Source organism: Phyllostomus hastatus, unplaced genomic scaffold (assembly GCF_019186645.2).
Source record: "Phyllostomus hastatus isolate PE091 unplaced genomic scaffold, TTU_PhHast_1.1 phas_contig_210, whole genome shotgun sequence".
Lineage (NCBI taxonomy): Eukaryota > Metazoa > Chordata > Mammalia > Chiroptera > Phyllostomidae > Phyllostomus > Phyllostomus hastatus.
Window position 1 is genome coordinate 28,627,454 of NW_025333737.1, and position 15,305 is coordinate 28,642,758.

General features: G+C 59.8%; 1 protein-coding gene across 2 annotated transcripts; it reads right to left on the reverse strand.

Moving 5' to 3' along the window:
• Window positions 1-585: 585 nt before the first annotated feature.
• On the reverse strand, window positions 586-13,710 carry STAC2 (SH3 and cysteine rich domain 2). 2 transcript variants are annotated; one of them, XM_045836851.1, is made up of 11 exons: window positions 13,251-13,710; window positions 6,579-6,885; window positions 6,147-6,244; window positions 5,886-5,976; window positions 4,744-4,856; window positions 4,376-4,448; window positions 4,224-4,285; window positions 3,661-3,764; window positions 3,221-3,272; window positions 2,724-2,861; window positions 586-2,259 (listed from the first exon to the last, which is right to left on the reverse strand). In XM_045836851.1, exons 1-11 carry the CDS (start codon window positions 13,338-13,340, stop codon window positions 2,155-2,157), a joined length of 1,233 nt encoding a protein of 410 aa, XP_045692807.1. In that variant the 5' UTR covers window positions 13,341-13,710; the 3' UTR covers window positions 586-2,154. The 2 variants fall into 2 exon arrangements, with proteins under 2 accessions (XP_045692807.1, XP_045692808.1); XM_045836852.1 differs by lacking the exon at window positions 13,251-13,710 and adding an exon at window positions 12,946-13,106.
• Between the last annotated feature and the right edge of the window lie 1,595 nt (window positions 13,711-15,305).

A 15,305-nucleotide genomic window follows, 5' to 3' on the forward strand; every position in this document is an offset into this window, starting at 1 on the left:
GCCGTCCCAGGCCCCCGCTTCGTGCCAGGCTCCCGATGACGGGCAGATTGAGTCATCTCGGGGCCCCTCTGTCCCCGACTGTCCCCGCCGCCAACGGTTGTGCTTCGGGGTTGGGAGTTTGTGGAGGCGAGGCTGATCTCGGGTGGGTATTGAGCCCCCAGACCCTGGACCCCGCTGGCCTGTGAGGGCACCGCCGCTTGGGCAGGAGCCGGCTTGGTGCGCAGAGGTGTGCGCCCGCCCCCTGCGCAACGCAGGTGCGCGTGGAACCAGAAAGTGGCCACAGCCCCATCCCGCCTCCCTCCAGCGTCCCCCAAGCCCTCGTCCCTTCTTTCCTCGTTCTTCTCCTCTTTCTCTCCCCACCGCCTTCTCTCAAACACCTCCTGGATTCCGCCTCTCGGGCTGCTCGAATGAAAGGGAGCGAGGAGGCTTGGGACCCCTTCTGGGACACAGCCTCTCAGAGGCCAACGCTTCCTTCCGCCTTCAGGCCTGTCCCCTCTCAGTGCCCGCAGCCCCCACCCCGCCCCTTGCCCGTTTTCTTCCTCTGTACCAGGCAGATAACACAGAGCAGGCAGGTTGGGACAAGAAACATTTAATTGGGGGTCTGGGGGCTCAGCAGCGCCCCAGCACACCCATCATGCAGCCTTATGTACAGTGGGCATCGGGCCGCCCCTGGGGTATTGCTGAGGGGGGCTCGTGGCAGCAAACAGGGCAGTGAGGCTTGAGTCTCCCTCTGCGCGGGGGTGGGAGGGAGAAGAGGGGCGGGGACCAGTGGGTAAGATGATGTTCCTCCCACTGCACGGGAGAGCATGACTGTGCCCAGGATGGGGGGTTGGCATCAGCTGGCACGGTCAAGGGCACAAGAGGAGGCTCTGAGCTGGGGGGAAGAGGGCGGTTGGCACCAGAGAAAAGCAACCTGCACCGGAGGGGTTCTCTTTGCGTGGGCTCACCCCTCCCCCAGGGTGCCTCCTCCCCTCCTTTCCTGGTGGCCAGGCAGTGGTCCACCTTCCTTGTCTCCCACTCCCTCTTCCTCCCAGGGCTCTCTGTCCAGGGCCAGGCAGCAAAGACAGCCAGAAAAGGGACCCCTGCAACAGTGACCCTGTCACCTGTCACTGGCAGAGCTCAGAGAGAGGGGTGAGGAAGGGCCATTTGGAGGTCAGCCCTGAGGGCGGGGTTCCTGGGGCCACCTGTGAAGGCTCCCCTAGCCGGTTGGCCCTGCTCTTGGGGCTCTTAGAGTCCTGATGATGAATTGGGGTGTTTTGACCCAGCGTGGGCCAGTTTTTATTTTCAGTCGGGCTTCTGTGTTCAGGTTGCTCTTGGGTGTCCTTTTCCAGTGGGCAAGGGCAGGGTGGGGCTGCTCCGTGGTGACTGCTCTCTTCAGGGGGACAGTCTCTGATTTGCCACACACCGTCCCCAGACCTGAGCCCTCCCCTCCTCTGTCCACCCGGGTTTCAAGTAATGGGAGAGATTCCTGCAGAACTTTCCTGAGAGTTGATGGAGTGACAGAGGCAGTGAGACCAGGAGGTGGACTCAGGGCCCTCCCATAGCCCTGAGTCCCCTCCCGACCAGGGCGGAGGGCCGAGACCGGGAAGGCACCTTCCTGAGGCCCTGCCTGCTGGGGGCCGGCACGGGCACACACACATAGACCCAAGCAGAGGCTCTCTGCGGAGGGGGTCAAAGCAAGAGCAAGGTGGGAGGGTCGGTGCTAGGCTTGGCTACGGTGGGTGGCTGCAGGAGGAGTGGTCTTTGGGGCCTGAAGAGAAGGCCAGTCATGCAAAGCTGGTGTGGGCACGGAAGGCTTTCTGGGAGAAGCAGCAGGGAAGCTCCCCTGAGGGTGCCCCTGAGGGCTGGACTCAGCCCTGCAACTGGACTGGGGGGTGCCTGCGCACTTGCCAGGCCCACCTGAGGCTTCCCCGTCCCCGCCCGCTTTCTTCTCCTCCCCCACCCCCAAGTCCCCGAGGAGCATGTCTCTCCAGACACCCTGAGAACCCCGAAATGAAACCTTCCTCAGTGCAGCAGACTCCCAAGCCATAGTGCATGGCCTCTAGGAGAAAGGCAGAGGGAGGCGAGATACGCGAGGATGCCTGCTCCCCTGCTGGGACCGGAAGCGGGGGCCAGGCATGGGCAGGGGTGGCATCTGGGTTCTCTTGGCTCCTCTCAGATCTCGGTCAGGGCGTCGGCTGGCACCAGGCCCCGCTTCTTGCCGCTGCTGACGCGGATGAAACCGTCAGCATCCTTGCTCCTGCCCACGCCCACACAGATCTGAGCCAGAGAGACATGAAGCTGAGGCCTGGCGCTGCCTGCGGCCCTGGCCCCGAGTCCTGCTATGGCTCCCAGGGGGCCCGCGCCAGGGAATGATGAGACCAGCATCAGATGGAATTGGAGACCTCAGCTGGGGTGACGGGAGCGGACCCTGTGAGGGTGCAGGATGCAGCGGCAGGACCGGCACATCAGCAGCACTTGGATGCTGACCCTTGGGATCGGCTGCTCTAACGTGGCCCGACTCCCACATCACAGAGGGGAAAGAACTTGTCGAAGTTACATAACCAGCCAGAGGCATGGCCGGCATTCAAACCCAAGCCTCCAGGTTCCTAATCCAGTGCTCCTCTTCTCTCCCAAGCTGTCTCTCACGTAACTGAGCCCCCTGCCTGTGGCCACCAACCCCGAAATGGCAGCAGGAGAGACCAGAGGCAGTCGCACTGCCGCCGCGCGGCCCCGGCACTCACCTGGTTCTCCTTGAGGCTCATGCAGCCCTGTTCCTTGTTCCCGGAAAAGGGCTGGCAGCAGCGCCAAACATTCTCGCCTGGCCTCACCCGCTGCACGAAATTGGCTGGAAAGAAGCCAACTCGGTCGCCAATCTTGCCCTGGGGATGAGGCTGGCGTGAGCACCAGTGCCGCCGCCCCCCACCCCCCAACGGCTTTCTCTAGACCCGGTGACCACTCAGAGCCAGTGCTAGATTCTCCGCTCCCTGCATTCAGGCCCCCAGTCGGGTGGCTTCTGCGATGGGAAGGGCATTAGAGGGACAGAGGGACAGGGCTGAGGTGGGGGCGGGGGGTCAAGGCAAGAGCAGGGACTGAGGGTTGGTCCTAGGCTTGGCTAGGGCCGGTGGCTGGGGGAGAGGTGGTCTTCAGGGCCTGAGGAGGGGGTGGGGCAGTGCCCACTGAGGGCGGAGGTCGGTGAGATGCCTACCAGGGTCCCTCTGCTTCCCACCCCTCGAGTCACCTTCCACCAGTCCTCGTTAGAGTCATCCACCAGCATGATCCGGTCTCCGGGCCTGGGAGGAGAGAGCCAGGGCAGCAGGTGGGGCAGGGTGGGCTGGCCATCTCCGCATCCCAATAGTCTTGGGCCCCCAGATCCCCGGCATGCCCCCCTCAGCTGAAGGGGGACTCTTGATGCCCTCAGAAAGAGGACCCCTGTGGCTGCAGGGACAGAAGACGTTCTCCAGGACAGAGCGGGGGCAGGGGGCAGGGGCCATGCCATAGGCACGAAATCCCTCCTGGGCCCTGGGCAGCTCTGCTTCTCTCTGGGCCCAGCAGCCTCAGCTCTGCCAGGAGAAGCGTCCCGAAGGCCCCTCATGCTCATGTCCCAGGGTCTGGGGGTGACGGGCCCTGAGGGTGGAGCCGGGCAGCTGCCCGGCAGGGCTGGGCACCAGGAAGACTCACTGCAGGGCCAGGTCGTTGTTCTCCTGCGGCAAGAACTTGTAGAGCGCCACGTAGGAGTACATGGGCCCCGCGTCCCTCCGCAGGGGCGGTCTGGGGGGCTGCGGCTGTGGAAGAACTTGGGGTCAGTGAGGGGAGCCTGACACCCTCCTCGCTCCGCTGACTTGCCTGACCTCGCTACCCGGGGGTTCGGAGGTGGGACACAACGCTCCTGGGTCAAGGACAGGGGGAGGTCAGCCTCGCCTGTCCGCTGCACTCGCACACCCCAGGGGGACTGGGCCCGTGGAGAAGGGAGGTGCTCCGATGCCTGCTGCACCCTGGAGCGGCCCACCCTTGGGGGGACAGGAGCGGGCGCAGTGGTCATTAGGTCAGTCATGGGAGGTGTTGCACCGCCTGCCCCCTGTGCCCACTCACCCTAGCATTGCCCTCCCTGTAGACCGAGGATAAAGGATGGAGAAGTGATCCTCCCACTCACCCTGCTCTCAGCCACCTATGGGTCAGTGACAAGGATAAGTGACTTCCCTTTCCCACCTGGCCTGCTGGGGCTGGTGCCAGCATCGCCTCACCTGCTGTCCAGGGCTCTTCTCCTCTGGTCCTGACCCCTCGGTCTCCGCAGGAGCTGTGAATACTGCAGAGGCCAGGGGGAGGCCGGGGCGTGAGGCAGCAGGGAGCAACCGCACTGTGTCCCCTCCCCGCCCCGGTCCCTGCCCCTACTCACCACTGTCACCAGGGCTCTCCTCAGAGCTGCGGATGCTGCTTTCGCCGTCCTCAGTCAGCTCATCCCGCTCACTCTGGGGACAGAGAAAAAAGGGGAGGGTTCAGCCCCTCGACCTTCACTCTCAAAAAATCCTTCCCAGCCCTGGCTGGCATAGCCCAGTGGATTGAGTGCGGGCTGTGAACCAAAGCATCACAGGTTCGATTCCCAGTCAGGGCACATGCCTGGGTTGCAGGCCATGGCCCCCAGCAACAGCACATTGATGTTTTTTTCTCTCTCTCTCTTTCTCCCTCCCTTCCCTCTCTAAAAATAAATAAATACATAGATAAATAAACCCTTCCCTGGAGGTTCCCCACTGGGGCCCACCATACCAGACTCCGCGTGGGGGACTCAGAGGTGCTGCTGAAGCTGGATCGGTTCATCAGCGCCAAGGAGGTGCCATAGCGCAGCGTCTCGTAGACGGGGTCCACCTTGCTGCTGGTCCCTGCCGAGGATCCACCCTCAGGGCCGGGCACCCAGCTGCCAGCCTCGCTCAGCCCCGGAGCACCATACCTCAGCCCTGGCTGCCCCGCCGGCTCCAGCTCAGCACAGCCAAGGCTGAGCTCCTGTCTCCCCTCCGCTGCCCCACCCATTCTCCCTAGTCACAGGGGGGGCCCCATGTCCTCTGGCGGAGCCCATGCGGAAGCCTGGGGCACCTCCACCCCTCGCTCTCCTCACTGCCTGCACCACTCCACCACTTAGTCCCGCCTCCCAGATGGTTCTGGAATCTATCCACCTCTCTCCACTTCCATGGCTACCAGGCCGGTCGGAGTTACCAAACTTTCTCTTGGCAGTCGTCACGACCTCCCAACTACTCTCCATGCTTCCACTGCAGCCCCTCCAACCCACACGGCAGCCAGAATGCTCTTACAAAAACACAAAAATTGCCTTTAGAATAAAGTCCAAAGAACAATCCTAAAACGGACCCCAAGGCCCTGCACCCAGGGTCCCGTCACACCTTCTCACCGCCCCCCTCGGTCTCAGCCCCATCCTGCCTCGGGTTGCACCCCCCGCCCCAGCAGTCCGCCCCAGACCCTCCGCGCATGCGCACTCGCTCCCCACCCTCGACCTCCCAGATGCCCTCCTGGTCCCGGTGGTCAAGGACGGTGCCTGTTCCACCCTCTCTGTAGTCCCTATCCTTGTTTCAGGCATCTGTCTGAATGGTGATTGACTGATGATTGGTATAGTTTACCCACTTCACGTCTGGCTTCCTTACAGACTACAAGCTTCACCTTCTTCAGTGCTGTGTCCCTGTGCCTGGCATGGTGTCTGGCACTTAGTAGGTGCTCAGTAAAATTTTTGTTGAAGAACAAACGACTGAACGAATGAATGAATGAATGAACCCTATGTCCAGGACAGGAGGCATCCAGAGAAGGGAAGCGGTGGCAGTGCCAGTGTGACTCAGGTGCCCCTGTGAGGGAGGCATGGCTTTGTCATCACACCCCAGTGGGACCAGGAACAGAGGGACACTCACCAGTGGGTGGGGACTCTCTGCTGGTGGCGCAGGCTGGTGGCGGCTCGTGCACCAGGAGCGGGGAGCTGAAGTTGCGACGGAAGGAGGAGGACTGCGGCCAGGAGGGGCAGAGAGAAGGGCACGAGGATGTCACAGCCCCCGGGGCACTTGGCCTTCCCCACGCCCAGGGACCACCCTCCGTGGGAACCAGCGCTCGCTCGTTGCCCCACAGGCCAGTCCCGGGAGCTCTCAGCGGGCCGTCTCTGCAGGGCACCCACTCACCGTCTTGACTGGGCACTGCTGATGAGAGATCTCCTCGGAGCACCAGAGGTGGACGCTGACTTTGCATGTCTTACACCGCAAGCCCTGCTTGGAGTTTCCTAGGGAGAAGTCGAGTTCGGAAGGAGAGGTTAGTCAAGGGAGGACATGTCCACGGGCCATGGGCAAAGGAGGCAGGCTAGGGAGTGCAGAGAGAGCAGGTTAGTTGGGCATCCTCACGCCAGCCTCTGGGACAAGCCGCTACCCCTGGAACAGCCAGGGCGTGGACTGGCACGGGAGCCTGAGTTGTTAGTAGACACAGCGACACCGGGCCACCACCCTCCCCCGGTGGTGCTCATTGGTCGTGGGGCTGGGAGGCCGGGACGTCAGGAAGCGCCACAGGCCCACTCTCTGCACCCACCCTGGTCCATCACCTTGCCCACTTCAGGCACCTACCCACGATCAGTTGGTGGCACAGCTCGCAGGGGCTGGCTCGCTTGAAGACGTGTTCCTGGAAGCTGTGCAGCCTCACAGGTTTGAGCGGTGCCAGGGGGCGCGGGCCTGGGCATGGGGAAGGCGCTGGGGTGGGCAGGCCCCTATCTGTGGATGCCAGCGGTGTGGAGGGAGTGGGCAGAGGGGTTGGGGGCGTCAGCAGCACCTCTGTGGGGCACTTGAGCTCAGAGCCCGAGCGAAGGAAAAAGTTCTCCACACTCTTACTCCGGAGGATGGTCTTGAGAGAAAGTGAGCGCTTGAACCGCTGGAGCTGAGAGAGGAAGACGGGCTGTGAGCAGAAGGCTGAGGGGGGCTGGCTCCCCTCCAGGGCGTCTCTGTTGGTCAGCAACCCTGGAAGGTGGGCCACAACCCCAGATGCCTACAGTAACCCCCGTGAGCAAAGGAGTTCTGGCTGAGCAGGCACAATTAGGAGGAGTGGGGACTGTGGCAAAGTGCACAGCCAGCAAGCAGCCGCTGGTCTCCTAGCTAACCAAGGTTAGTCCTTACGGCCAGCCCAGTATTGTCAGGCGTTCCCATTTTTCAAAAAGAATCGAAACTTTTATGTGAACTTGAATAGAAACAAATTTAAGAGGTTTCATTTCCTTTTCTTATTGCAGAAATGGTAGTATACTATTTTTCTTGTGCCTTGGTTTTTTTTTTACTTAATAGTAAATCTTGGAAATCATTCCATACCAATACATAAAGAGTTCCATCATTCTTTTTTATGGCTACACAGGGTTTCATTGTATGGGTACACTGTTTACTCAAGTTAAAAAAAAATACTTTGGGCCCTGACCAGCGTGACTCAGTTGGTTGAGTGTCCTCCTGCAAAGCAAAAGGTCACCAGTTCGATTCCCAGTCGGGGCACATGCCTGGGTTGTAGGTTTAGTCCCTGGGTAGGGTGCACATGAGAGGTTTCTCTCCCTCTCTTTCTCCCTCCCTTCCCCTCTTTATAAAAATACATAAAATACTTCGGGAGTCACGTCCCCAGTTTCCCACCTGTGTTCTTGAACAGCGGGGGAGTGGTCATCCTGGACCCTCCTCCTCAGGGTTAATTTTCCCTCTCAAACACCTCTTCAGCCCGTCCCCTCTCATCTCCTCATCACCGGCACAGCCTGGTCTCAGTTCCGGGCCCAGCACCCTCAGTCTGAGTCGGGGCCACAGCCCCTCGCCTCCTCCTGCTCCCCATACAGCCACCAGGGAGGGGATTCCTGATCCTGCTAAAAACGTTTCATGGCCCTTCAGGACCCAGCCAAGGCCCTCCCCCAGATGTGAGTCTCTACAACTTGGCCAAACCTGCCTTTCTTTTTTTTTTAAATATATTTTTAAAAGCTTTTATTTATTTATTTTCAGAGAGGGAAGGGAGGGAGAAAGAGAGAGAGAGAGAGAAACATCAATGTGCGGTTGCTGGGGGCCGTGGCCTGCAACCCAGGCATGTGCCCTGACTGGGAATCAAACCTGCGACGCTTTGGTTCACAGCCTGTGCTCAATCCACTGAGCTACACCAGCCAGGGCCAAACCTGCCTTTCCAACACTGCCTTCCACCTGCCGCTCAGCCACCAGGACTCCAACTGATCTGTGTTTCAAGCCTGTAAACTGTTGACTCAATATGTCCTCTTCTCTGCCTTATCCAGTGAATACCCTCTTTCTCCTTCAGGATTTCCAGTGAGTCTTCCTCTTCTGGGAAGCTGTCTCTCCTGCACGTTCCATTTAGTGGAGCCCACCCCCACCCCCACCCCCGGGGCCCGTGGCACCCAGTGCTGACTTCCATTATAGCTCGTCGGGTCTGTGTTACCATTCACTTCGTTCTTTCCCAAGAGGCTGTGAGCTCAGAGCAGGGACAGCTGCTCCAAATCCCGACACAGGGCCTCGACACAAAGTAGGTGCTCAGTCAACATGTGTTTAATACTTGATGAGCCCGTGGCTGGAATCCTAAATGCAGCCCGTGTTTTGGAGTGCGGGGTGGATTCTGCAGTGAAGCCAGCCTTATTTCCACTGCTCACGCAAACATACTCTTCTTGAGTCTGCCCAGAGCAAGGTCTGGAAACCTCTCTAGCCAGATCCTTGCCCCACTCCCCTCCTGTCGAGACCCCCTTTAACCTTGCTCTTTCCTTTCCACCAGTGATAGAAAAAGGCTGCCAGAGGCCTGGCTTCAGACAAGGATACTTGGCCAGGGCTCCCAGCTGGCACACCGGGCAGCCTGTGTGCCATGGCTGCCAGCCTGGCAACCCTGCCAAGACGATGGAAGTGGCAGCCCCTCTAGCCCCGGGGAGGTCAGCAGGCAGCAAGACAGAGTGGGGAGCAGAGAGGGAGATGTCTGGGCACAAGGCAGGCCCAGTGTGCCAGCTGGGAAGCCAGAGCCCTGGGGTGTCTGGCACACTGCGCTGCCTAACTCCTTCCAAATGCAGCTTCCTGGACAGCACTGTGGGCTTCTTTGTGTGTGTGTGAGATTCAGGGCCCCAGGCCCCAGATGCCTGCACGCTGGGGCAGAGGTGGAGGGCCGGGGGGACAATCGTTAGAACACAAATGTGTTCTATGGGCCAAATACGGCTCTGGGGGCTCTCTCAGACCCAGAGAAGCGAGTGAACCACCACTGCCCAGGGGCCACGGACGGAGAGCACTGAGGTCGGCGGAAGGATATGCTGGGGTCGCGGGAAAACTAACCCTGCTGTCTAGAAGCAAGTCACTCCACTTCCTCTCTCTACGCCTCAGTTTCCCCACATCCAAGGGGAAGGAGGCAGGACTATGTGCTCTCTAAGCAATGCAAAATTCTGGGTCCCACAACCAAAAACATGAACTTGTAACTAGGCACTGTCACTGGCAGCGGACTGGAAGGGAGCTAGCGCTTTATGTGCCGCGCCTCATTAACCCTGGCACTGCCCTCGCCTCGGCGGTGGTGACAATTATCCCACCTTTCAGATGAGGGACTGAGGCTCATAGGCGTTGTCACTTACTCATCGTGGGTCCTAAGCTGCTAAGCAGCAGAGCCAAGACTTGAACCAGTGGCTTCAGCTGTTGAACCCACGTGATCAGGAGCATCCTGCTGCCCTGTGCCCTCACCTCTGCCCCTCAGTTGCTCCATGGGCTTGTTATCAGGTCAATAATGAAACTCAGGGTTAGAGGGGACTTGGAAAACTGGTCATCTAGAGCAGTCCCTCCCCTGCCGCCCCTCACGTCCCCACAGAATGGTCGTCTGACGGCCCTCTCTCGGGACAGCCGGTCCATCTTTGCAGCTGCAATCGCTGGGGAGTGCTTCCCTCGATAGAGCTGAAACCTGCAATTTCTGCCTGTCAGCTCCTGTTCCTCCCTCAGCTCCAGAAAGGGCTCCTCCCTCTTACACATCAGCACTTCAAGTAGTTTAAGATATCAGCCCTGTTCCCCCTTCCCAAGCCATTATTTTCATAGTAATCCTCACAGGATGACTGTAACACGCCTCAGTCTCCAGCCCATGCCCTTTCCTGTGGCGCCCTGGCCTCAGTGCCACGAGCCACCTCTGCGGGGTTCCAGAGGTCTCTGGAACCAAATGTTCTCCAGCACCAGGGCAGCCCCAGCTAACTCTGTCTGAGATTCCCTGGCTCAGCTGTGGGCCCCAGGTACCACCTGCTGTGGCTGGCAGATGTCAAGAGCTGTGGCCAGAGGGCAGGAAGGGGACACCCCTGCCAAATGGCTTGCTTGATACCTGCCCACTCCAGAGACACCTGGCTTGGCTACGCAAAGCTCATTTTGGCTCAGCCTGGCCAGGTATTCCCGTTCCTGGGACTTCTAGTTTCCAGAAATGATCTTTCCCCATCTCCCCTCCAGCTATCTTTTTGGTGCGCCCACTGTCCCAGGCCCCATTCCTTGGCATGGGGAGAAGTCCCCATGTACCCTGGGGAGCTGTACCACCAGGATCCTATTCCGTCCCAATGTACCAGGGGCTTGTGTGGCTTGGAGCCCAAAGCACCAGGCCCGTTCCTCCGAACTCCCTCCCAGAGTCAGGGCCTGGCTTGCCTGCCTCCTCACTTCCCCACATCCTAGACGGTTCCTTCTTTCCTTAATTCTCCATAGTACCTCCTCACTTCCCACCAGTGCCTGAGGGCACAAAGCAGGAGGCGGTGGGTGGTGGCAGACTTGGCACAAGCTGACTCAGATGACAGCGCTGGCATGGCGGAGTCTTCCCAACGATGGCATCAAAGGGGGTGATGGCAAGCCCGATGTGGTACTATGGGATGGGGACCCAGAAAAGGTGATCCGACTCTAGGAAGGTCGTTGAGACGCTTGGATGCCGGGGTGAGACCCAACCTTAGGGTGGGCAGAAGGCTGGATTTGAGCCCCAAACACTGATATACAAGCCTGAGATGCTGGCTTCACGGCCTGACAGGAAGTTGTACCTGCCGCCTCCATTGCACCTGCCTCAAACTGAGCTGGGTGGGCAGCAACCACCCCTCTTCCTTCCCTCTCCCCCATCTCTACAGCCTGGAGACAGAAGTTTCTTTGAGACTGGAAGGACGCTGGCAAGGGTCCTGAATTTTTCTCCCTCTGCCCACCTCTGCCCTCCTGACCCTGTTGCTATTACTGAGTCCTTCACGAGGGCGAGGTACAGCTCAGGGAGCTAAGGTGCAGGGCTCCACCTGGCCCGGCACAGAGGGGCCAGGTCAGATGTGCAGCCCCCTGCTCCCCTACTCCGGGGACATGCATGGCTCAGACCCGGGGGTGATGGCATTGGAGGGCCTTTGGGCTGGGAGGAGGGCGGCACACACCTGCCAGGCCCAGACCTCCCTGTCTCCACACAGCTGAGCTTGCAGCTTGCTGATTGCTGAGGCAGCACTGCTGAGGGCTTCTGCCTGCTTTCACACCTGCGTGCTGGTGGAGAGAGCTCTTCAGGAAGGGGCAGAACTGTCAGGCCTCGGTGTGGGGGGCAGGGCAGGGCCTGGGAGGCCCCTAAGCCCCTGGGAGCACCTAGGGGGGATGTCTGTCCAGGGTGACTACAGGCAACTGAGTTCAGGGCCTTGGAACTCAAGATAGGCTCGGCCTGGGTTCCCTCTGCTTGAAAGAAGCTGTCCCAAATATTCCAAGCAATATCCGCCCACCCCAGCACTTCTTTCCTTTCCCAGTAGACACTTGACTGTCTGGAGGGAAGTTAACTGTGTGGTCTGAGAGTCCACAGAAGGGGGCAGGAGAAGGTCAAGTGTATATCTGAAGAATTAGACATGGAGACCCACTGAGTGCCTCTGGTTTAGGGATGAGAAGCCTCCTGGGCTGCCTCAGCTGGACTCCACCCTGGCCCTGCTCATCCCCCCCTGGTCACTCCCCTGATGACCTTGACCTTGAATGACCCTTATATCCTGGGGAGATGGTCAAGACAGAATGAGGAGGAAGACGGACATTGGAGAGAACTACAGATAAGCTAGGGAAACCAGGGAGGAGCCAAGACCCCGTCCATTTCTGGTTCCCGCCACCCCCCTCCTCAGCTGGATAATAGGAGTAGGGTGGAAACCAAATACCAGGTGGAAGGGGGAGGGAAGGGGGCCTTGGCCTGTAGTCTGGGGAGGGGGCAGGGAGCACCCTCGACACAGCTGTTTCTTCTCTCCACATCCCCAGGTCGGCTCAGGTTGCTTCCCACAGAACTTCTTGCGGGTCAGTTGTGAGCACGTAGAACTTGGGGATGGAGCAGACTGGGGAGGGGGCGGGGCGCGGGGGAGAGGTGCCCGTAGCAAGTGAGAGGCTTCTCTCCCTCATCCGCTTCAACGCCAGGAGTCTGGGCTCAGCCAGACTTCACTGGGGAATAATTTATTCATTGTGACTCCCGCAGGAGTAACAATCATACATAATTAGGGTTAATTATGACATTCATTAATTACAATGACTTCTCTTTTTGCTTTTACCCTCCCCAAACCACCCCCACTCCCGTCCCGCTCCCTGGGTGGGGGGTGGGGCTGCCTTTCTGGTCTGGAGCCGCAACAGCAGTCCCCCAGTCCCCGCCCGCGGTGGCCTGCGCTGCCGCAGCCCCCAGCGCGGACTCGGAAGCTGCGCACCCCTGAGCCGCGGCCTCACGTCCCCCAGCCGAACCCGGCTGGGAGCGGGGAACGCAGGACTGCGGCGGGTCAGAGACAGCCGAGGAGACTCAGAGATAAACACACGGAGGCGCCGAGAGAACCCGGGAGGGACGCACACAGAAAGATACCAAGACAGAGACAAACAGGTTGCAGAGACATTTTCAGAGAGACACAGAGAGAGGGACAGGCTGAGCTACACCCAGAGACCTGGCGGACACCAGAGGGGTGCGCCTCGCACGTACACACGGGCGCGTACACCGGCCCACACTCGCTACACAGGGATACACACACTCTACCTCCGCCTTCGCCGCGCCGATTCCCTCCAACAAAGCCGCGTTACAGCCTCCCTGGAGGGTCGCGGTAGTGCGTCCGCTCATCACGCGCGCAAGGGCGTGTCGTGCTTCTATGATGGGGGTTCCTTGTGGCCCGTCGTCGCGAACCCACTCCACCCGGGTCGCAGCGCGGAGCCTTAACAAACACGCTCGCCCCGATACTGTGACCCCAGGGCACCCAAGCCCACAGTGGCGACCGCGTCCAGAGGAGGGCGCCCGGGCCGGGGGCGCACCGGACAGGGGTGCAGGCCTCGTGCCTCCCGAGTTACCTTGGTTTCTTGGAGGACAGAGACGGTCCCCGGGGGTGTGTGGGTGGCCGCGTCATCAGGTTCATTCTCCTTCTCGCTCATTTCGGTCATGGTTGGGGTGGAGGGGAAGAGAAGGTCCGGAGACCCGACGGCCGGCCCGCTGGGGGGCAGGCTGAGGGTGACGGGCGTCTCTCTGGGACCCTGAAGCCCTTCTCCGCAGACTGCTCCCCAGTGAACCCCAGCAGAAACCCGCCCAGACAAAGCGACCCCTCACTCCCGTGAGCTGGTGGAGAAAGTTCCGGGTTTGCCCGGCGAGGGGTAGTAATTGCCCGGAGCGGCGGAAGCGGGACGACCCGGGGAGTGAGGACCGAGGGTCTGCAGAAGATGCTGCTCCGAGCCAAGGAAGGAGGGAAGTGGGGACGCGGGACTGAGCTGAGGGAGGGAGCAATGGAGCTGTCAGTGTCCGGCAGTCTCCGCCGTCCTCTGCGCCCGCCCCCCATCCTCCTCCCCCTCCCCCACGGGTCCCAGCCCCACACCCGGCAGCCCCCTCCGCCCAGTCCTCGCCTCCCAACTTTGATTTAGGAGGTCGCCTTGTCCCTCCCCCTTCCCTCCGCTGCTCCCTCGAGCCTCTATGCAAATTAGGTTCTCAGCTATTGGCTGCTTCAGAGGGCGAACTGGGCGGAGCCTGAGGGGTTCGAAAAGATGGGGTGGGGCTTGGAAGGTAAAGAGGTTGAGGGGGCAGTTTTACACTGAAAAACCCGGAATGGGTGGCGTGACAAGGTTCAGGGATGTCTGGGAAGATCACCAGAGTCTGTATGGGGTTGGGGGAATAGGAATAGGTTGCATCTGCAGGATAGCGGAGAGTGGGACCCAGATTAGGACTTTCTGACAGCGAAGTGGAGGTTGAACGGGGACCCTTCTGCCCAGACACCTGGAGGTGTCTCTGCCCTAAAGAAACTCTCTACCAGCATGCACACACCCTGGACTAAGCGGCAGAGATTTCCTCAAGCAGAGAAGGGACAGCTTAACATCATGTATCAAAGGCCAGGCCTGACAGTTAGTTGCTCTTTTGTGGACGAAAAGCAGGATAATTGTGTCACTTTCCGGTCTTCTTGTCTGGACTTGAGCGGAGAGGTAGCCTCAGTCCCTGTACCGGAGGTCCTCTAAACTTCTCCAAGACATGCCTCCCCACTCCTATAGATCCTGCCACAATTGGAGTTAGATCAGGGGGTAGGGAAAGGTGGCAGGGGAAGCAGGGTCTTGCCCTCCAAGGAGTCCTCTGTCCGCTCCTTCTGAGGGTAGCTGTTATAATGCATGTTACTCACCTGCCATTTCCCCAAGTACCTCTCCCTCGCCTCCTGTCCTGACCAAAAGATCAAGCTTCATCCCTCCGTCTGTCCAAGGAAAGGGAGGAAGGTTAGGGGATTGTGAGACTCCTTTCCTGGGTGTGGGTGGAGAGACTTCTGGGTCTAAGTCTCTTTCCTCCTCATCTACCACGGGTGATGAGATGGGGGTGAGGGGCGGTGTACTCAAGAAGGTTGTGCCTCTGTGCCAGCCCTGGAGGAGAAGCTGAACCCTGTGTCTGCCCATACACCCAGCCCTTCGTGCGGCCCCTGTCCTCTCAAGGATGAGCTCACCACTGGAGCGCCGCTCAGGTTACTGTGTCCAAGAATAGAGATTTATTTGACAGTGGCAGAAGTAGGACAAGGGCAGACGTGGTTGTGGGGGCTTAGCCCCCTCTCCCTCCATATCCACCCAATATAATTGCAGACTCCCTGGTGCTAGCTTTCCTGAAAGGAGCTTCCACAGAAGCTGGCCTCGAACCTGTCTCTCCAAAGGCCCACTCATTACCAGCCTTCTCCCAGTCTCCTCTGAGGCCTGTCCTTTCCCCTCTTGCCCAGCCCAGGTCACCCTCAAACCCCCTCCCTGGGCAACTGAGATGTAAGAACACTCAGAGCACCCTCAGCATCATCAGGTCCCCCACCTATCCTGAGCAGGAGCAACCATGGGTTCTGCATTGGGAGACCTCCCTGGGGGAGGTCCCCCTGTTTCTCCCAAAGAGCAGACACTCTGGCT